General features: G+C 44.5%; 1 protein-coding gene across 1 annotated transcript; it reads right to left on the bottom strand.

Annotated features, from left to right (window-relative positions):
- Nucleotides 1-1808: 1808 nt before the first annotated feature.
- Nucleotides 1809-21605, bottom strand: LOC306961370 (GTP-binding protein 1-like). The gene is made up of 10 exons (XM_079554082.1): nt 21231-21605; nt 20848-21012; nt 19394-19517; nt 9135-9249; nt 8848-8992; nt 7560-7742; nt 4943-5078; nt 4689-4867; nt 2181-2306; nt 1809-2033 (listed from the first exon to the last, which is right to left on the bottom strand). Exons 1-10 carry the CDS (start codon nt 21561-21563, stop codon nt 1923-1925), a joined length of 1617 nt encoding a protein of 538 aa, XP_079410208.1. The 5' UTR covers nt 21564-21605; the 3' UTR covers nt 1809-1922.
- Between the last annotated feature and the right edge of the window lie 1598 nt (nt 21606-23203).

Below are 23203 nucleotides of genomic sequence, written 5' to 3'. Positions count from 1 at the left end.
AAAAAGGAACCTCGCATTTTGAAAGTTTAACAAAAAGTGTTCTTCTAAAGATCGGGGGCCGAGCTTTAAAATGAGTGAAATATGAAAAAACTGTTAGTCGACTTTTAGCACAAAACTGTGTGTTTTCTAAAAGCACTGATTTCTCTAAGTGAAATAATGAAGGCGAGACGCTGCAGGTGGAAAAACAAACAAAAGAGAGAGATATGTTTGAAACATCTGCTGTAGATTAATAAAAATGTGTTGCAAGTTTTCTCTCATTTAAAGTTTTCTGTGAAGCAAAATCTAAATAAAGCCCAGAGCCAGGTTTACATGTGTGGTTTAAATTATATTAGACAAATCAGTGGAGGGGAGGAATTACAAATAAAGAAGTGCAGAGTCTTATGGAGCGACTAAAGGTCAGATGTTGTTAAAGAGTGGAATGAAAAGTTCAGTCTGTTTGTCTGTGACCATATTTGGATTACAGCGTCATCTCGTGCTACACGTGGATACCGAACATGTCAGTATTTGTGAATGAATAAGTGTAGGAAAGACCAGGGAGCGACACAGAAATGTTCCAAAATGTTCAAATTTTCCCCAAATTTTAATTTTTTCCCCCCAACATTTTCAATTGTTTTTCTCAAAATGTTCAATTGTTTTCTTGAATTTTCAAATTTTTTTCCAAAATGTTTTTTCCAAAATTTAAATGTTTTTCCCCCAAAATTTTAATATTTTTTTCCCCCAAATTTCCCCATTTTTTTTTCAAAATGTTCTCATTTTTTCCCAAAATTTTCTTTTTAAAAAGTGCAAAAAAATTCAAAAATGTTCTAATTTAAATAAAACAAAAAAAAGTTCCACAAATGTTCCCGAAAATTTCCCCCAAAAAATGTTTTTTTTTTTTTTGCTCCAAACTTCTAAAAAACTGTCTCCCACAAAGGAAATGACCATATTTGGATTACAGCATCATCTCGGTCACAGCCTTTCGTGCTACACGTGGATACTGAACATCAGTATTTGTGAATGAATAAGTGCGGGAAAGACCAGGGAGCGACACAAACATGTTTGAGGACATGTTCCAAAATTTTCAAATTTTCCCAAAATGTTCAAATTTATTTTTGATTTTTGATTTTTTTTTTTCACATTTTTTTCACACATTTTCAGAATTTTTCTAAGATGTAAAAAAAATACTGTAAAAATTTCAAATTTTTCCAACGTCTTCAATTTTCTTTTTAAAAATTTTCATTAAAAAAAATACTAAAAAAAATCTAAAAAATTACAAAAACTTCAAAAAAACTTCAATTTAAAAAAAAAAAAAATTCCACAAATTTTCCCAAAACAATGATCATTTTTTTCCCCAAAAAAAGATGTGCAAAAAAAATTCATATTTTTTGGGGAAAAAATATGCATTATTTTTCCCCAAAAAACTTCTCCCACCAAGGAAATGACCATATTTGGATTACGGCGTCATCTCGGTCACAGCCTTTCGTGCTACACATGGATACCAAACATGTCAGTATTTGTGAATGAATAAGTGTGGGAAAGACCAGGGAGCCACAGACATGTTTGAGGACATGTTCCAAAATGTTCTCATTTTCCCAACATTTTCACATTTTTTCCCAAAATGTTCAAATTTATTTTATTATTATTTTTTCCCCACAAATTTTCAGAATTTTTCCAAGATGTAAAAAAAATACTGTAAACATTTCCAAAATTTTCCAAATTTTCCAAGCTGTTTCAAACTGTCTCCCACAAAGGAAATGACCATATTTGGTTTACAGCATCATCTCGGTCACAGCCTTTCTACACGTGGATACCGAACCTGTCTGTATTTGTGAATGTTGAAAAGGTGAAAAGGAACTAAAAAGCTCATCTACGTTTCCCTGCAGCGTCTCGTCTTAAAGGCACAGTCCTGTTTATTGTGGATGGATCTGTAGTGGTGTTTAGATTTAGGCGGTGCCCGCTCCGGTGGGGAGGGGCGCGGGGATCGGTGCCACGTTTAGCCCTTTCCCTCGGTGTCTGTGCCCTCCTCTCCTCCGGCCGGCGCCTCCGGACTTCAGCTGCACAAAAACACATAAACAGTCATTCACAAAACCCTCTCAAACACTGAGCTGAAATCCGAGCAAATCAATGGGGCAGAAATCCCTAAAAACTAGTAAAACTGCAGAAGGCGGGACTTTAAGATATGAGCGCCTGAGCAGAAGCACCTGTATCTGTGAGGAGGAGGTGGGACTTCCTGGTTGCGCCGCAGACGGAGACTCCTCATTGGCTGTTCCTTCTCTCCTCTTGTTGCTCTGGGTTTTCGACTGTTGTGAACTCACCGACTGAAGGAGCTGCAAACGGCGAGAAACAACTCTGAATATTTAACCTCTTAACCCCCACCTCACCTTGGGTATTCAACTCATTTTTGTAACATTTTTGTAACTTTTTTGTCATTTTTTTGTCATTTTTTGTCACATTTTTGTCATTTTTTCGTCCATTTTTTGTCACATTTTTTTGTAATTTTTTTGTAATTTTCTGTCAAATTTGTTATCACATTTTTGTAATTTTTTTAATCACATTTTTGTAAATTTTTTTCACATTTTTGAATTTTTTTTGTCAATTTTTATCACATTTTTTGTAATTTTTTTGTAATTTTTTGTCAAATTTGTTAGCACATTTTTGTTACTTTTTTAATCACATTTTTGTAATTTTTTGTCACATTTTTGTCATTTTTTCATCCATTTTTTGTCAATTTCTTGTGACATTTTGTCATTTTGTAATTTTTTTTAATCAAATTTTTGTCATTTTTTTGTCATTTTTTCGTCCATTTTTTGTCACATTTTTGTCACATTTTTTGTAATTTTTTTGTAATTTTTTTGTAATTTTTTTGTAATTTTTTTGTAATTTTTTTGTAATTTTTTTGTAATTTTTTTGTAATTTTTTTGTAATTTTTTGTCAAATTTGTTATCACATTATTGTTATTTTTTTAATCACATTTTTGTAAATTTTTTTCACATTTTTGAATTTTTTTGGTCAATTTTTATCACATTTTTGTCATTTTTTCGTCAATTTTTTGTCACTTTCTTGTCACATTTTTGTCACATTTTGTAATTTTTTTTATCAAATTTTTGTCATTTTTTTGTCCAATTTTTGTCCAATTTTTTGTCAAATTTTTATCACTATTATTATTATTTGTGATTTTTTCGTCAATTTTTTGTCACATTTTTGTCATTTTTTCGTCAATTTTTTGTCAATATCTTGTCACATTTTTGTCACATTTTGTAATTTTTTTATCAAATTTTTGTCATTTTTTTGTCCAATTTTTGTCCAATTTTTTGTCAAATTTTTATCACTATTATTATAATTTGTGATTTTTTCGTCAATTTTTTGTCACATTTTTGTCATTTTTTCGTCAATTTTTTGTCAATATCTTGTCACATTTTTGTCACATTTTGTAATTTTTTTATCAAATTTTTGTCATTTTTTTGTCCAATTTTTGTCCAATTTTTGTCCAATTTTTTGTCAAATTTTTGTCATTTTTTCATCCATTTTTTGTCAATTTCTTGTGACATTTTGTCATTTTGTATTTTTTTTTAATCAAATTTTTGTCATTTTTTTGTCATTTTTTCTTCCATTTTTTGTCACATTTTTGTCACATTTTTTGTAATTTTTTTGTAATTTTTTTGTAATTTTTTTGTAATTTTTTTGTAATTTTTTTGTAATTTTTTGTCAAATTTGTTATCACATTATTGTTATTTTTTTAATCACATTTTTGTAATTTTTTGTCACATTTTTGTCATTTTTTGGTCAATTTTTATCACATTTTTGTCATTTTTTCGTCAATTTTTTGTCAATTTCTTGTCACATTTTTGTCACATTTTGTAATTTTTTTTATCAAATTTTTGTCATTTTTTTGTCCAATTTTTGTCCAATTTTTGTCCAATTTTTTGTCAAATTTTTATCACTATTATTATTATTTGTGATTTTTTCGTCAATTTTTTGTCACATTTTTGTCATTTTTTCGTCAATTTTTTGTCAATATCTTGTCACATTTTTGTCACATTTTGTAATTTTTTTATCAAATTTTTGTCATTTTTTTGTCCAATTTTTGTCCAATTTTTGTCCAATTTTTTGTCAAATTTTTATCACTATTATTATTATTTGTGATTTTTTCGTCAATTTTTTGTCACATTTTTGTCATTTTTTCGTCAATTTTTTGTCAATATCTTGTCACATTTTTGTCACATTTTGTAATTTTTTTATCAAATTTTTGTCATTTTTTTGTCCAATTTTTGTCCAATTTTTGTCCAATTTTTGTCAATTTTTTGTCAAATTTTTTGTCAAATTTTTATCACTATTATTATTATTTGTGATTTTTTCCTCCATTTTTTGTCACATTTTTGTCATTTTTTTGTCAAATTTATTATCACATTTTTGTCATTTCTTGGTCACATTTTTTCACATTTTTTCACATTTTGTCACATTTTTGTCATTTTTTCGTCAATTTTTTGTCAATGTTTTCTCACTTTTTTGTCACATTTCCATCATTGTTTTCGTCTCAGTTTTGTTGATATTTTCACAGTTTTTTTCCGGAAGCTTTTGGACTGGGGTAAAGCCAAACTGGAGAAAATGTGCTCGGTTCAGGTGGGAGTAAAGGGGTTAAACTAAAGGCAGCTAAACCGAGCTTCAGCGCTGTCGAAGGAGGTCTGGAGCTCAGTAAAATAAAGTGGTACCTTGGTGATGGTGCCCACGGCCTTGGTCCTGCCCTCCCTGAACACCAGCTTCTGCTCCGGGTGCAGATACTCGGGCGTCTTGATGAACCTGAAGTGAACGGCCGCCTTGTCTCCGGTCCGCAGACAGTTCTTGTTCATGGACAGGATGGTGGCCGTCTGCCGGATGCTGCCGCAGTGAACTGGACACAGCGGGAGAACAGAAGTGTCAGTAAGGAGTGGGATGGACCGGGCGGGACAGGGCGTCTGGCTCGTACCCATGGCCTGGTATCTGGGGGATATCGTGGTCGGGTGGTGCAGGACCAGGATCTCAGCCTCGAACTCCCACGTGGCCTGAGGCTGGAGCTTCGGAGACACCATGACCATGCCCTTCCTGATCGCCGACCGCTTTATCTGAGGAGGCAAACGCAGGGAACAGTTACTGAAGGTTACACACAATTATGAAGCTGAATAAAGGCAGCAGTTCAAAAGACACTGGTTAAGACGAGATAAAAAACAAAACAGGAACTGGGTTTGCATCATACGTCATCTGATACAATGATACGATTGACTGTGGCTACATGCAGACACAGATATAATATAATAAAGATGAGCAGGTTTCATTCAGCCCAGTTCAAAGGACAAAAAGGCGGGAAGCCCTGCACTCGTGGGGGGGGGCGGAGCCTCCACAGAGCTCCAAAGTTAATGTACTGAAAATGCTTCCAAATTTCAGGCTAATTAACCTCTTTACTCCCACCTGAACATGTTTTCTCCTGTTCTCCAAACTCTCCAAATCTAAAAGCTTCTTCAAAATAGCGACAAAAAAGAGTGAAAAAAATGAGGATGTAAATTGACAAAATTCCAGCAAAAAAAAAGACAAAAATCCAGCAAAAAGTGACAAAAATCCAGCAAAAAAGTGACAAAAAATCAGCAAAAAAGCGACAAAAATCCAGCAAAAAAGCAAGAAAAATTCAGCAAAAAAAGTGACAAAAATCCAGCAAAAAAGCGACAAAAATCCAGCAAAAAAGCTACAAAAATCCAGCAAAAAAGCAACAAAAATTCAGCAAAAAAAGTGACAAAAATCCAGCAAAAAAGCGACAAAAATCCAGCAAAAAAGCGTCAAAAATCCAGCAAAAAAGCGACAAAAATCCAGCAAAAAAGCGACAAAAATCCAGCAAAAAAGCAAAAAAAAGACAAAAATTCAGCAAAAAAGTGACAAAAACACATAAGGGAAATAAAAAATGACAACAATAGCAAAGAGGAGAGAATGCATTTGGTTTTGACGGGTGGTAAGAGGTTCACAAAAAACCCCAGCGTGGTCACATGGGTCAGAGCGATTTTTAGAAAAAGAAAAACTCTTTGGAGCCAGGCTTTTAAGCCGTTCTTGGGACGTTTGAAGTCTCATTAGAATCAATGCATCCAAGTGTCTCTTGGAGTCGCCCCTGGCCACCAGAGGGCGGTATTACAGCAATGTCAGCTCCCGCCATAAGGACCATACAGAAGAGCGACATGATAGACATTCAGCCCAATAAATGGCTATGGACAATCATAAACCACACCTTTCCTACGGGAAAATGAATTGGTGGTCCCCAGCGAGATAGCCAGGCTAGCCCTGGGGCAGACTGACCATTTACCATGTGGCTATCATGTGCTGTTTATATCCTGATCTCTTATGTCAGTGCCCTCTGCTGCAAACACATGGAATTTGTTCCTTTTATTCCCCTTTAAGCTGCCCCCTAGTGGCTGGAGTGAGCATTGGTTATTTATTTAAAGGGGGGGTATTATGCAAAATGGACTTTTTCAAGCTTTCCATCATGTTATTCTGTCATTCCCTCATTAAAAACATGCCTGAAGTGTTGCCTTGGCACATTCACGTATTTTTGAGTAATCTGTAAAAGCTCTGATGGCGGCCATTTTAGGGATAGGTTTGCCTGAGTCCTCCTAGGAACGCCCCCACCTCCTGGAGACGCCTCCGAGCTTTCGTCACCAGCCGAGTAACCAACCACTGCTCCTCAGCAGAACCCCCTCCCCACTGATGCCACAGACAGCGTGTGGAGGGGGCGTGTCGGAAAGAGTCAGAGGTTCTTAAAGAGACAGAGGCCTATTTCAAGACATTCACTACAGCCATTTTGAGAGAGACATTTTATACAAGGCAGTTATTGTAATTTACTGCATTTACAGACCAACAGAAGGTTTGCTCATCATTGTAGTGTGATATAGACTGGTGCTATGTGATTGAAAAAAGCATAATACCCCCTCTTTAAAAGTCCATAACTGCACAGGAATGGGCTAGACAATTACTTTGTTTTACATACTCAGGAATTTACGCTCTACAATGGGCCACGTTTGACACATGTGATCTACAGGCTGCGTCTGTCCCATTGGGCGAGGATAGGATTGAGCTCAGGTTTAATGTCAACCTGCAAATGCCACATGGATATTACAGAAAGACATTAGCACTGAGACCAGTCTGAGACCAGTCTGAGACCAGTCTGAGACCAGTCTGAGACCAGTCTGAGACCAGTCTGAGACCAGTCTGAGACCAGTCTGAGACCAGTCTGAGGATGCACTTTTGGAGCATCTATTGTTCCTGATTGTGTCAAGTAGCAGCACTTTGTGTTTCTTCATCATCATGAAGGCAGGAGTGGATCAAGATGAGAAGGCGAGGCAAGTTTAATGTGAAAACTAATGAGAACTTTACACACGCCAAACACAACTGTAAAGCCTGGTTTCAGCGTTGGGGCGGCGGCCTGATCCAGAGTAAAAGCACCTCCCACTTTCTTTCTCTGCTGCTCTGTGTGAAGCTCTCGTGTCACGTGAGAAGATCTTGAGGCACCAGAACATTACAGTCGAGTCCAGAGCCTGAGGAACTAAAAAGGCCGGTGTGTGATTTACCTTCTTCAGAGCGAAGGAGGCGGTCTGGCCTCCGCGGACCTCTCGCACCGGCATCCTCTTCCTGTGGATGGATTTGACGGCGATGGGGACGAACGTTCCTAAAGGGTCCGGGCCGAGGAGCAGCGTGTCGTTCAGACGTATCAATCCACGTAAAGTAGTCCCGGATACTACAGTTCCTACGCCCTGGGATTAAGATCAGAGGTCAGTGTTTCTTCAAAATGTCCTTTCTTTGGAGATTGTGATCCAGTATATATCGTCTACAAGATGTTTTAGACATTTGGAAGATGTGATCATTTGCAATATCGAGCTTGTCTACAATGTTAGGAAATGTGGAGGAAAATGTGGGGAAAACAGGGTAAAGATTAGCAAAAAAGAGTGGGTGAAAAACTGGGATATTGTGATAATGGGGGAAAATAAGAGGAAAAAAATGATAAAAATATGGGGGAAAAATGAGAAAAAAAAAGGTAAAAATATAAAGGAAAGAAAATGGGGGGAAATGTGACAAAAAAATATTATTTTTTAGGAAAAAAATTATAATAAAAATAATAATAATCAACCCCTTAACTCCCACCTGAACCGAGCACATTTTCTCCAGTTTGGCTTTACCCCAGTCCAAAAGCTTCTGGAAAAAAGCTGTGAAAATGGCAACATGATAAAAAATGGATGAAAAAGTGGCAAAAATGTCACAAAAATATCATAAGAAATTGACAAAAAATGGACAAAAATTTGACAAAAAATGACAAAAATTTGACAAAAAATGACAAAAAATTGTCAAAAAATGACAAAAATGTGACAAAAAATGACAAAAATTTGATAAAAAATTGACGAAAAAATGACAAAATGTGACAAAAAATGACAAAAATTTCATTTTTATTTTTTTTACAAAAATGTGATTAAATTTGACAAAAATGTGACAAAAAAATGACAACAAAAATGACAAAAAAATGTCAAAAATGTGATTTAAAAAAATGACAAAAAAGTTACAAAATGACTTGAATACCTAACAAAAAAATGATGGAAAAAATATCTGATGACGTGAGGAAAAAGATCTCTCGGTTCAGGCGGGAGTTAAGAGGTTAAAAAAAAAAAAATTGCGGGAAAAATGGGGGACAAGATGGTGAAAATGTAAAAAGTTAGCAGTTCACTTTTACATATTTGTGATGTTTGCATAAGTATCGCTTCATCATCGTTATCGAGAAAGTCCCAAAAATACTTATTACTTTATTCGTTTTTGTCATCATCGCTCAGCTCATGTGATCACGTTTGTCCATTTCTTTCTTTCTCTCACCGGTACGGAGTACGTGTCGTCGATCTGGAACTCGGCCGGTTCCTCTGAGCTGAAGGTGGTTCTGGACGACAGAAGGTTCAGGAACATCTTCAGCAGGTCCATGTTCTCCCCCGTCACGTTGGAGATCTGGAAGATCGGACACACCCTGCAACAAAATGGTGATTCAATGTTAAAAATAATCTGCTGTGGCCTCGGTTTACTCTGGATGGGCACATCTACAAAGTCTCAGACCGTCTGTGGAACCTCTTCACCCCAGCCTGAACTGAGTTTCTCCAGTTCAGCTTTACCTCTCTGAGCTGAAGTTCGATGCTGTGACAATGACGTCGTCTTTGTTCTGGACCAACACGGGGATTTTCCTGCAGCCGGGCGACTTCAGTAACCGCTGCAGCAGCTTTAACGTCTCTGGAAGCAGACGAGAAACCGGTCAGATCTGAGCCTCTTCACGGAGGCAGCAGGAACATCAGTAACATCAGTAACGTCAGCAACGTCAGTAACGTCAATAACGTCAGTAACGTCAATAACGTCAGTAACGTCAGTAACGTCAGTAACGTCAGCAACAGCAGCAACGTCAGTAACGTCAGCGACGTCAGCAACGTCAGCAACGTCAGTAACGTCAGTAACGTCAGCAACGTCAGTAACGTCAATAACGTCAGTAACGTCAATAACGTCAGTAACGTCAGTAACGTCAGTAACGTCAGCAACGTCAGCAACAGCAGCAACGTCAGCAACGTCAGCAACGTCAGTAACGTCAGCAACAGCAGCAACGTCAGTAACGTCTGCAACGTCAGCAACGTCAGTAACGTCAGCAACGTCAGCAACGTCAGCAACGTCAGCAACGTCAGTAACGTCAGTAACGTCAGTAACGTCAATAACGTCAGTAACGTCAGTAACGTCAGTAACGTCAGCAACAGCAGCAACGTCAGTAACGTCAGCAACGTCAGCAACGTCAGCAACGTCAGCAACGTCAGCAACGTCAGCAACGTCAGTAACGTCAGTAACGTCAGCAACGTCAGCAACGTCAGCAACTTCAGCAACGTCAGCAACTTCAGCAACTTCAGCAACTTCAGCAAAAGCAGCAACGTCAGCAACGTCAGCAACAGCAGCAACGTCAGTAACGTCAGTAACGCCAGTAACGTCAGCAACGTCAGCAACAGCAGCAACGTCAGTAACGTCAGCAAAGTCAGCAACGTCAGCAACTTCAGCAACGTCAGCAACTTCAGCAACTTCAGCAAAAGCAGCAACGTCAGCAACGTCAGCAACAGCAGCAACGTCAGTAACGTCAGTAACGCCAGTAACGTCAGCAACGTCAGCAACAGCAGCAACGTCAATAACGTCAGCAACGTCAGCAACAGCAGCAACAGCAGCAACGTCAGTAACGTCAGCAACAGCAGCAACGTCAGCAACGTCAGTAACGTCAGTAACGTCAGCAACAGCAGCAACGTCAATAACGTCAGCAACGTCAGCAACAGCAGCAACAGCAGCAACGTCAGTAACGTCAGTAACGTCAGTAACGTCAGTGACGTCAGCAACGTCAGCAACGTAAGTAACGTCAGCAACGTCAGCAACAGCAGCAACAGCAGCAACGTCAGTAACGTCAGCAACAGCAGCAACGTCAGCAACGTCAGCAACGTCAGCAACAGCAGAAACGTCAGTAACGTCAGTAACGTCAGCAACGTCAGCAACGTCAGTAACGTCAGCAACGTCAGCAACGTCAGTAACGTCAGTAACGTCAGCAACAGCAGCAACGTCAGTAACGTCAGTAACTTCAGCAACGTCAGCAACGTCAGCAACGTCAGCAACGTCAGTAACGTCAGCAACGTCAGCAACGTCAATAACGTCAGCAACGTCAGCAACAGCAGCAACGTCAGTAACGTCAGTAACGTCAGCAACGTCAGCAACGTCAGCAACAGCAGCAACGTCAGTAACGTCAGTAACGTCAGTAACGTCAGTAACGTCAGCAATGTCAGCAACAGCAGCAACGTCAGCAACAGCAGCAACGTCAGCAACGTCAGTAACGTCAGCAACGTCAGCAACGTCAGTAACGTCAGCAACGTCAGCAACGTCAGCAACAGCAGCAACAGCAGCAACGTCAGTAACGTCAGCAACAGCAGCAACGTCAGCAACGTCAGCAACAGCAGCAACGTCAGTAACGTCAGTAACGTCAGCAACGTCAATAACGTCAGCAACGTCAGCAACGTCAATAACGTCAATAACGTCAGCAACGTCAATAACGTCAGCAACGTCAGCAACGTCAGCAACGTCAGCAACGTCAGCAACGTCAGTAACGTCAGCAACGTCAGCAACGTCAATAACGTCAATAACGTCAGCAACGTCAGCAACGTCAGTAACAGCAGCAACGTCAGTAACGTCCGTAACGTCAGCAACGTCAATAACGTCAGCAACGTCAGCAACGTCAATAACGTCAATAACGTCAGCAACGTCAGCAACGTCAATAACAGCAGCAACGTCAGTAACGTCAGTAACGTCAGCAACGTCAATAACGTCAATAACGTCAGCAACGTCAATAACGTCAGCAACGTCAATAACGTCAGCAACGTCAATAACGTCAGCAACGTCAGCAACGTCAGCAACGTCAGCAACGTCAGTAACGTCAGCAACGTCAATAACGTCAGCAACGTCAGTAACGTCAGCAACGTCAGCAACGTCAGCAACGTCAATAACGTCAATAACGTCAGCAACGTCAGTAACGTCAATAACGTCAATAACGTCAGCAACGTCAGCAACGTCAGTAACAGCAGCAACGTCAGTAACGTCCGTAACGTCAGCAACGTCAATAACGTCAGCAACGTCAGCAACGTCAGCAACGTCAATAACGTCAATAACGTCAGCAACGTCAGCAACGTCAATAACAGCAGCAACGTCAGTAACGTCAGTAACGTCAGCAACGTCAATAACGTCAGCAACGTCAATAACGTCAGCAACGTCAATAACGTCAGCAACGTCAGCAACGTCAGCAACGTCAGCAACTTCAGCAACGTCAGCAACGTCAGTAACTTCAGCAACGTCAGCAACGTCAGCAACGTCAGTGACGTCAGCAACGTCAGCAACGTCAATAACGTCAGCAACGTCAGCAACAGCAGCAACGTCAGTAACGTCAGTAACGTCAGCAACGTCAGCAACGTCAGCAACAGCAGCAACGTCAGTAACGTCAGTAACGTCAGTAACGTCAGTAACGTCAGCAACGTCAGCAACAGCAGCAACGTCAGCAACAGCAGCAACGTCAGCAACGTCAGTAACGTCAGCAACGTCAGCAACGTCAGTAACGTCAGCAACGTCAGCAACGTCAGCAACAGCAGCAACGTCAGCAACGTCAATAACGTCAGCAACGTCAGCAACAGCAGCAACAGCAGCAACGTCAGTAACGTCAGCAACAGCAGCAACGTCAATAACGTCAGCAACGTCAATAACGTCAGCAACGTCAATAACGTCAATAACGTCAGCAACGTCAATAACGTCAGCAACGTCAGCAACGTCAGCAACGTCAGCAACAGCAGCAACGTCAGCAACGTCAATAACGTCAGCAACGTCAGCAACAGCAGCAACAGCAGCAACGTCAGTAACGTCAGCAACAGCAGCAACGTCAATAACGTCAGCAACGTCAATAACGTCAGCAACGTCAATAACGTCAATAACGTCAGCAACGTCAATAACGTCAGCAACGTCAGCAACGTCAGCAACGTCAGCAACGTCAGCAACGTCAGCAACGTCAGCAACGTCAATAACGTCAGCAACGTCAGTAACGTCAGCAACGTCAGCAACGTCAGCAACGTCAATAACGTCAATAACGTCAGTAACGTCAGTAACGTCAGTAACGTCAGCAACGTCAGTAACGTCAGCAACGTCAGCAACGTCAGCAACGTCAGTAACGTCAGCAACGTCAGCAACGTCAGCAACAGCAGCAACGTCAGCAACGTCAATAACGTCAGCAACGTCAGCAACAGCAGCAACAGCAGCAACGTCAGTAACGTCAGCAACAGCAGCAACGTCAATAACGTCAGCAACGTCAATAACGTCAGCAACGTCAATAACGTCAATAACGTCAGCAACGTCAATAACGTCAGCAACGTCAGCAACGTCAGCAACGTCAGTAACAGCAGCAACGTCAGTAACGTCCGTAACGTCAGCAACGTCAATAACGTCAGCAACGTCAGCAACGTCAGCAACGTCAATAACGTCAATAACGTCAGCAACGTCAGCAACGTCAATAACAGCAGCAACGTCAGTAACGTCAGTAACGTCAGCAACGTCAATAAAGTCAGCAACGTCAATAACGTCAGCAACGTCAGCAACGTCAGCAACGTCAGCAACGTCAGCAACGTCAGCAACGTCAGCAACGTCAATAACGTCAGCAACGTCAGTAACGTCAGCAACGTCAGCAACGTCAGCAACGTCAATAACGTCAATAACGTCAGCAACGTCAGCAACGTCAGCAACGTCAGTAACGTCAATAACGTCAATAACGTCAGCAACGTCAGCAACGTCAGTAACAGCAGCAACGTCAGTAACGTCCGTAACGTCAGCAACGTCAATAACGTCAGCAACGTCAGCAACGTCAGCAACGTCAATAACGTCAATAGCGTCAGCAACGTCAGCAACGTCAATAACAGCAGCAACGTCAGTAACGTCAGTAACGTCAGCAACGTCAATAACGTCAGCAACGTCAATAACGTCAGCAACGTCAATAACGTCAGCAACGTCAGCAACGTCAGCAACGTCAGCAACGTCAGCAACGTCAGCAACGTCAATAACGTCAGCAACGTCAGTAACGTCAGCAACGTCAGCAACGTCAGCAACGTCAATAACGTCAGCAACGTCAGCAACGTCAGCAACGTCAGCAACGTCAGTAACGTCAGCAACGTCAGCAACGTCAGCAACGTCAGCAACGTCAGCAACGTCAGTAACGTCAGCAACGTCAGCAACGTCAATAACGTCAGCAACGTCAGCAACGTCAGCAACGTCAGTAACGTCAGCAACGTCAGCAACGTCAGCAACAGCAGCAACGTCAGTAACGTCAGCAACGTCAGTAACGTCAGCAACGTCAGCAACGTCAGCAACAGCAGCAACGTCAGTAACGTCAGCAACGTCAGCAACGTCAGCAACAGCAGCAACGTCAGTAACGTCAGCAACAGCAGCAACGTCAGCAACGTCAGCAACGTCAGTAACGTCAGCAACAGCAGCAACGTCAGCAACGCCAGTAACATCAGTAACGTCAGCAACAGCGACAACGTCGGCAACGTCAGTAACGTCAGTAACGTCAGCAACGTCAGCAACGTCAGTAACGTCAGCAACGTCAGCAACAGCAGCAACGTCAGCAACGTCAGCAACGTCAGCAACGTCAGCAACGTCAGCAACGTCAATAACGTCAATAACGTCAGTAACGTCAGTAACGTCAGCAACAGCAACAACGTCAGCAACGTCAGCAACAGCAGCAACGTCAGCAACGTCGGCAACGTCGGCAACAGCGGCAACGTCGGCAACGTCGGCAACGTCGGCAACGTCAGCAACGTCGGCAACGTCGGCAACGTCGGCAACGTCAGCAACTTCAGCAACGTCAGCAACGTCAGTAACGTAAGCAACGTAAGCAACGTCAGCAACGTCAGCAACGTCAGCAACGTCAGCAACGTCAGCAACGTCAGCAACGTCAATAACGTCAATAACGTCAGCAACGTCAGCAACGTCAGTAACAGCAGCAACGTCAGTAACGTCCGTAACGTCAGCAACGTCAATAACGTCAGCAACGTCAGCAACGTCAGCAACGTCAATAACGTCAATAACGTCAGCAACGTCAGCAACGTCAATAACAGCAGCAACGTCAGAAACGTCAGTAACGTCAGCAACGTCAATAACGTCAATAACGTCAGCAACGTCAATAACGTCAGCAACGTCAATAACGTCAGCAACGTCAATAACGTCAGCAACGTCAGCAACGTCAGCAACGTCAGCAACGTCAGTAACGTCAGCAACGTCAATAACGTCAGCAACGTCAGTAACGTCAGCAACGTCAGCAACGTCAGCAACGTCAATAACGTCAATAACGTCAGCAACGTCAGCAACGTCAGTAACGTCAATAACGTCAATAACGTCAGCAACGTCAGCAACGTCAGTAACAGCAGCAACGTCAGTAACGTCCGTAACGTCAGCAACGTCAATAACGTCAGCAACGTCAGCAACGTCAGCAACGTCAATAACGTCAATAACGTCAGCAACGTCAGCAACGTCAATAACAGCAGCAACGTCAGTAACGTCAGTAACGTCAGCAACGTCAATAACGTCAGCAACGTCAATAACGTCAGCAACGTCAATAACGTCAGCAACGTCAGCAACGTCAGCAACGTCAGCAACTTCAGCAACGTCAGCAACGTCAGTAACTTCAGCAACGTCAGCAACGTCAGCAACGTCAGTAACGTCAGCAACGTCAGCAACGTCAATAACGTCAGCAACGTCAGCAACAGCAGCAACGTCAGTAACGTCAGTAACGTCAGCAACGTCAGCAACGTCAGCAACAGCAGCAACGTCAGTAACGTCAGTAACGTCAGTAACGTCAGTAACGTCAGCAACGTCAGCAACAGCAGCAACGTCAGCAACAGCAGCAACGTCAGCAACGTCAGTAACGTCAGCAACGTCAGCAACGTCAGTAACGTCAGCAACGTCAGCAACGTCAGCAACAGCAGCAACGTCAGCAACGTCAATAACGTCAGCAACGTCAGCAACAGCAGCAACAGCAGCAACGTCAGTAACGTCAGCAACAGCAGCAACGTCAATAACGTCAGCAACGTCAGCAACGTCAGCAACGTCAATAACGTCAATAACGTCAGCAACGTCAATAACGTCAGCAACGTCAGCAACGTCAGCAACGTCAGCAACGTCAGCAACGTCAGCAACGTCAGCAACGTCAGCAACGTCAATAACGTCAATAACGTCAGCAACGTCAGCAACGTCAATAACGTCAATAACGTCAGCAACGTCAGCAACGTCAATAACGTCAGCAACGTCCGTAACGTCAGCAACGTCAATAACGTCAGCAACGTCAGCAACGTCAGCAACGTCAATAACGTCAATAACGTCAGCAACGTCAGCAACGTCAATAACAGCAGCAACGTCAGTAACGTCAGTAACGTCAGCAACGTCAATAAAGTCAGCAACGTCAATAACGTCAGCAACGTCAGCAACGTCAGCAACGTCAGCAACGTCAGCAACGTCAGCAACGTCAGTAACGTCAGCAACGTCAATAACGTCAGCAACGTCAGTAACGTCAGCAACGTCAGCAACGTCAGCAACGTCAATAACGTCAATAACGTCAGCAACGTCAGCAACGTCAGTAACGTCAATAACGTCAATAACGTCAGCAACGTCAGCAACGTCAGTAACAGCAGCAACGTCAGTAACGTCCGTAACGTCAGCAACGTCAATAACGTCAGCAACGTCAGCAACGTCAGCAACGTCAATAACGTCAATAACGTCAGCAACGTCAGCAACGTCAATAACAGCAGCAACGTCAGTAACGTCAGTAACGTCAGCAACGTCAATAACGTCAGCAACGTCAATAACGTCAGCAACGTCAATAACGTCAGCAACGTCAGCAACGTCAGCAACGTCAGCAACGTCAGCAACGTCAGCAACGTCAGCAACGTCAATAACGTCAGCAACGTCAGTAACGTCAGCAACGTCAGCAACGTCAGCAACGTCAATAACGTCAATAACGTCAATAACGTCAGCAACGTCAGCAACGTCAGTAACGTCAGCAACGTCAGTAACGTCAGCAACGTCAGCAACGTCAGCAACAGCAGCAACGTCAGTAACGTCAGCAACGTCAGCAACGTCAGCAACGTCAGCAACGTCAATAACGTCAGCAACGTCAGTAACGTCAGCAACGTCAGCAACGTCAGCAACGTCAGCAACGTCAGCAACGTCAATAACGTCAATAACGTCAGCAACGTCAGCAACGTCAGCAACGTCAGTAACGTCAGCAACGTCAGCAACGTCAGCAACAGCAGCAACGTCAGTAACGTCAGCAACGTCAGTAACGTCAGCAACGTCAGCAACGTCAGCAACAGCAGCAACGTCAGTAACGTCAGCAACGTCAGCAACGTCAGCAACAGCAGCAACGTCAGTAACGTCAGCAACAGCAGCAACGTCAGCAACGTCAGCAACCTCAGTAACGTCAGCAACAGCAGCAACGTCAGCAACGCCAGTAACATCAGTAACGTCAGCAACAGCGACAACGTCGGCAACGTCAGTAACGTCAGTAACGTCAGCAACGTCAGCAACGTCAGTAACGTCAGCAACGTCAGCAACAGCAGCAACGTCAGCAACGTCAGCAACGTCAGCAACGTCAGCAACGTCAGCAACGTCAATAACGTCAATAACGTCAGTAACGTCAGTAACGTCAGCAACAGCAACAACGTCAGCAACGTCAGCAACAGCAGCAACGTCAGCAACGTCGGCAACGTCGGCAACAGCGGCAACGTCGGCAACGTCGGCAACGTCGGCAACGTCGGCAACGTCGGCAACGTCGGCAACGTCAGCAACTTCAGCAACGTCAGCAACGTCAGTAACGTAAGCAACGTAAGCAACGTCAGCAACGTCAGCAACGTCAGCAACGTCAGCAACGTCAGCAACGTCAGCAACGTAAGCAACGTCAGCAACGTCAGCAACGTCAGCAACGTCAGCAACGTCAGCAACGTCAGCAACGTCAGCAACAGCAGCAACGTCAGTAACGTCAGTAACGTCAATAACGTCAGCAACGTCAGTAACATCAGTAACGTCAGCAACAGCAGCAACGTCAGTAACGTCAGCAACAGCAGCAACGTCAGTAACGTCAGCAACGTCAGTAACGTCAGCAACGTCAGCAACAGCAGCAACGTCAGTAACGTCAGCAACAGCAGCAACGTCAGTAACATCAGTAACGTCAGCAACAGCAGCAACGTCAGTAACGTCAGCAACAGCAGCAACGTCAGCAACGTCAGCAACGTCAGTAACGTCAGCAACAGCAGCAACGTCAGCAACGTCAGTAACATCAGTAACGTCAGCAACAGCAGCAACGTCAGTAACGTCAGCAACAGCGGCAACGTCGGCAACGTCAGTAACGTCAGTAACGTCAGCAACGTCAGCAACGTCAGCAACAGCAGCAACGTCAGCAACGTCAGTAACGTCAGCAACGTCAGCAACGTCAGCAACGTCAGCAACGTCAATAACGTCAGTAACGTCAGTAACGTCAGCAACAGCAGCAACGTCAGCGACGTCAGCGACGTCAGCAACGTCAGCAACAGCAGCAACGTCAGCAACGTCAGCAACGTCAGCAACAGCGGCAACGTCGGCAACGTCGGCAACGTCGGCAACGTCGGCAACGTCGGCAACGTCGGCAACGTCGGCAACGTCGGCAACGTCGGCAACGTCGGCAACGTCGGCAACGTCAGCAACGTCAGCAACGTCAGCAACAGCGGCAACAGCGGCAACGTCAGTAACGTCAGCAACAGCAGCAACGTCAGCAACGTCAGCAACGTCAGCAACAGCAGCAACGTCAGCAACAGCAGCAACGTCAGCAACGTCAGCAACAGCAGCAACGTCAGCAACGTCAGCAACGTCAGCAACAGCAGCAACGTCAGCAACAGCAGCAACGTCAGCAACGTCAGCAACAGCAGCAACGTCAGTAACGTCAGCAACGTCAGCAACGTCAGTAACGTCAGCAACGTCAGCAACGTCAGCAACAGCAGCAACGTCAGCAACAGCAGCAACGTCAGCAACGTCAGTAACGTCGGCAACGTCAGCAACGTCAGCAACGTCAGCAACAGCAGCAACAGCAGCAACGTCAGTAACAGCAGCAACGTCAGCAACGTCAGCAACAGCAGCAACGTCAGCAACAGCAGCAACGTCAGCAACGTCAGCAACAGCAGCAACGTCAGTAACGTCAGCAACGTCAGCAACGTCAGTAACGTCAGCAACGTCAGCAACGTCAGCAACAGCAGCAACGTCAGCAACAGCAGCAACGTCAGCAACGTCAGTAACGTCGGCAACGTCAGCAACGTCAGCAACGTCAGCAACGTCAGCAACAGCAGCAACGTCAGCAACAGCAGCAACGTCAGCAACGTCAGCAACGTCAGCAACGTCAGTAACGTCGGCAACGTCAGCAACGTCAGCAACGTCAGCAACAGCAGCAACAGCAGCAACGTCAGCAACAGCAGCAACGTCAGCAACGTCAGCAACGTCAGTAACGTCAGCAACGTCAGCAACGTCAGCAACGTCAGTAACGTCAGCAACAGCAGCAACGTCAGCAACGTCAGCAACAGCAGCAACGTCAGCAACAGCAGTAACGTCAGTAACGTCAGCAACGTCAGCAACGTCAGCAACGTCGGCAACGTCGGCAACGTCGGTAACTTCGGTAACGTCAGCAACGTCAGCAACGTCAGCAACGTCAGCAACGTCAGCAACGTCAGCAACGTCAGCAACGTCCGTAACGTCCGTAACGTCAGAAACGTCAGTAACGTCAGTAACATCAGTAACATCAGTAACAGGAGACGGTTTTTACCTTGCAGAATATTTGCCGGACACATGTCTATCTTAGTGACCACCACGAACACGGGGACGTTCAGCGCCAGAGCCAGGCCCAGGTGCTCCTTCGTCATCCCCACGATGCCCGCGTTACTGCCCACCTACCACAGAAAACAGACCATCAAGAGGAAAGTCCAACAGGCCTGTGCTGCTCCGGCCCACAATAGAAACTGTAAGTTCTACTGATGTTCAGAACGATAATTGGGTGTAATTACACAACTCATCCACCAGATGCTTTTATCCCCCTCCGTTGGCGTTTTCTTGAGCAACGGGCCTCTCTCTCTCTGATATAACATTACTGCCCCTCACATCATGTTTGCCAATATAAGTGAAAATAGTTTATTGTAACTCCCTCCAGGACCCACAGAACCTCAGGCCTCTATTTCTGTACATTTTAGACAAATGATGTACACATCCGATATTCAATCGGTAGCCGATCCGGGCATTTTGGGAGTATAGGATTGGCTCGGATTTGATGACTGGACGAGTCTGATACAAGACGGCCGTGAATCTGTGGTCCTGGATCTGCAGCGGCTCCAGAAGCAGGTTTATCGCTGCACAGCGGACTGGAACCACTGCAGATCCAGGACCACAGATCACTAAGCTCGGATACTGATGTGATTTATTCTTATTATTGTGTCTTGCACATCAGTAAGTTCCCTCATGACAAGACACATCTCAAAACAGATTCAGATGGAGCTGCCAAAATAAAATCACAGAAACTGAACAATCAATCTTGACAGAACAACATCCACATCACAGAAGGAAATACATTCATTTGTCGAACGTTAACCTGCTGCTAACACCGGCTTCTGAAAAACTTTGTGATTTAAAATTCAAAGCTACTGTAATATCCATAGGCTATGATATATAATGATATATATTGTACAAAAATATAATAATACAAAAAGACTGTATCAAATCGGTATAGGCCAGATGAAGTGTCAAAATATTGGATCGAATCAGGAGCTCAAAAAAGCGGATCAGTGCATCCCGATTTGAGTCAAAAACGCCCCTCGCCGCCAGTGCCACAGTTTGGAAAAAGCTTCTAGTTTCCATTGAAAGGATTTACAAGGTTTTTGCCTTTTTGGGACGTCTATTTTCACTCCACACCTCCATAACTCCACGGCGGGTTTTACCATTTCATTTCCTAAATCTACTGGGATCATTTGGTTGGTTTTGAGAAGATTATTTGTGTCGCAGTCGGAACCTCCTTAACGGAACACACATTTTAAGATTGTTTAGTCATTTTACAAAAGTTCCACCAAGTTGTAAGCGACAGGATGGAGGTGGTGAGAGCTCTGAGGCGTGAGCTTGAATCCAGCAGAAACAACATGCAGCTGTTATCCTCGGTTTGTAGCTTATATTGGTTCAGTTCAAGGGCTTATTGTTTTGCGGGAGATATATTTATATACTGTATATACTGTGTACCATCAGCATGCAGAAGTCGGGTAAGTGTCCCGTCATCCCGAACACCGTGGTCTTCAGGTACTTCTCGTGTCCCGCCAGGTCGATGAAGGTGATGATCTTGGAGGATTTCTCGCAGATCTTGGTCCAGTCCAGACTCCCGCCGTGACTGTCCGGTTTGTTCACCACCTGGACACGAAACGAAACTTCAGACACGCACTTCGGCCTGGAGTCATTATTAATCACAGTTTAACACACGGAGAAGTGGAGCAGAACCTTTATGTTCTAAATCTAAATCCATAGTGACGTATACAGACTCACTGGTAGGTACTTGGTTTCTGATACCGATACAGTTAACCGGGCAAAGGGCCTGACAGTTACCCATGATCCCCCCGCCCCGGCCGTACCTGTCCCTCCTGGTCGAAGCCCAGGATGTCGTTGCCCACGCTGCTGGTCCTCCCGCTCTCCATCTCGTGTTTGTGCCTGAACAGTTTCTGTCGAGCGAAGCCTCGGCCGTTGTCCAGCTCGCCGTGAGTCAGGACGCCCAGCAGCGTGCTCTTCCCCGCGTCCACGTTCCCCACCACCGCCACCCGCACCTCCAGGAAGTCCTGCTCCCCGACCCGCCGCCGGATCAGGTAGTCCCGCACCTGGCCCCCGGACTCCGCCCTCTCCCTCAGCAGCACCAGGTCGGCCTCCATCTGCTCACACAGGGACCGCACTGTGGCCACGGACGCCTCCATGTCCCGCTCGTCCAGGCCGTAGTCCCCCCCGTCTGCAGAGAGGGGGTCCACAAAAACATTCTCTTGGTGACTTGGATAAACCCGTGAAGGACAGACAGGACAGAGAGGACAGAGAGGAGGCGCTGCACAAAGTTAAACCACGGACACGGCAGCTTCAAAAACACACATGTGCTGCTGAATACTGCCTCTGCATTATGTTCAAACAGAGAAAATACATTTTCAATAGTGAAATATGAGCCTTGATGTTGATGAACAGATGACGGTCTGAGTAAGTCGTCCTCCTTTCAGACTTTATTGCAAAGGTTTAAGACATTTCTGTTGCAAAATTCCTGGTCCATGATTCTGTTCAGATTAGGTTTAGTTTAGCTTCATTTATCCTGCAATCTCTGATTTTTTTCCTTCATCTTTAAACATCTAAAAAATGTGTAAAGAGATTAACACATTGAGGCTGCACTGTTTTGGGGATTTAGCTGTAGAGTTACAACAATCCAGATTATTTTTCATAATATTTGAAACACCACAGTGTATTCTGTGTTATATATATGGACACATGCTATGGCTCATTTGAAAGCTGAGACTCTCAGCTCGCCGTAGATGAAAACAGTTTCATTCTACGTGCCTCAGTTCCTGAAAAATCTAAGCTAAACATAGGCTAGTTTTAATCAAAATCACTGATTTCTTTCTAGAAACTGAGATAATGTGGGTTTTATGCAACACTGATGAACTCCTCTCTCCTCCTCTCTCCTCCTCTCTCTCTTCTCTCCTCTCTCTCTCCTCCTCTCTCCTCTCTCTCCTCCTCTCTCCTCCTCTCTCCTCTCTCTCTCCTCCTCTCTCCTCTCTCTCCTCTCTCTCTCCTCCTCTCTCCTCCTCTCTCCTCCTCTCTCTCCTCTCTCTCCTCCTCTCTCCTCTTCTCTCCTCCTCTCTCTCCTCTCTCTCCTCTCTCTCCTCCTCTCTCCTCCTCTCTCTCCTCTCTCCTCTCTCTCATCTCTCTCCTCTCTCTCTCCTCTCTCTCCTCTCTCTCCTCCTCTCCTCCTCTCTCTCTCCTCTCTCTCCTTTCTCTCCTTTCTCTCCTTTCTCTCCTCCTCTCTCCTCTCTCTCCTCTTCTCTCCTCCTCTCTCTCCTTTCTCTCCTCTTCTCTCTCCTCTCTCTCCTCTCTCTCCTCTTCTCTCCTCCTCTCTCTCCTCTCTCCTCTTCTCTCCTCCTCTCTCTCCTCTCTCCTCCTCTCTCTCCTCTCTCTCATCTCTCTCCTCTCTCTCCTCTCTCTCCTCTCTCTCCTCCTCTCTCCTCTCTCTCCTCTCTCTCCTCCTCTCTCCTCTTCTCTCCTCCTCTCTCTCCTCTCTCTCCTCTCTCTCCTCTTCTCTCCTCCTCTCTCTCCTCTCTCCTCTTCTCTCCTCCTCTCTCTCCTCTCTCCTCCTCTCTCCTCCTCTCTCTCCTCTCTCCTCTCTCTCATCTCTCTCCTCTCTCTCCTCTCTCTCCTCTCTCCTCCTCTCTCCTCCTCTCTCTCCTCTCTCCTCTCTCTCATCTCTCTCCTCTCTCTCTCCTCTCTCTCCTCCTCTCCTCCTCTCTCTCTCATCTCTCTCCTTTCTCTCCTTTCTCTCCTTTCTCTCCTCCTCTCTCCTCTCTCTCCTCTTCTCTCCTCC

This window comes from Gobius niger (genome assembly GCF_951799975.1).
Source record: "Gobius niger genome assembly, chromosome: 3".
In the NCBI taxonomy this organism is placed as follows: Eukaryota; Metazoa; Chordata; class Actinopteri; order Gobiiformes; family Gobiidae; genus Gobius; species Gobius niger.
The sequence above is the reverse complement of the archived record's forward strand: the minus strand, read 5'-3'. Positions and strand labels throughout refer to the sequence as shown.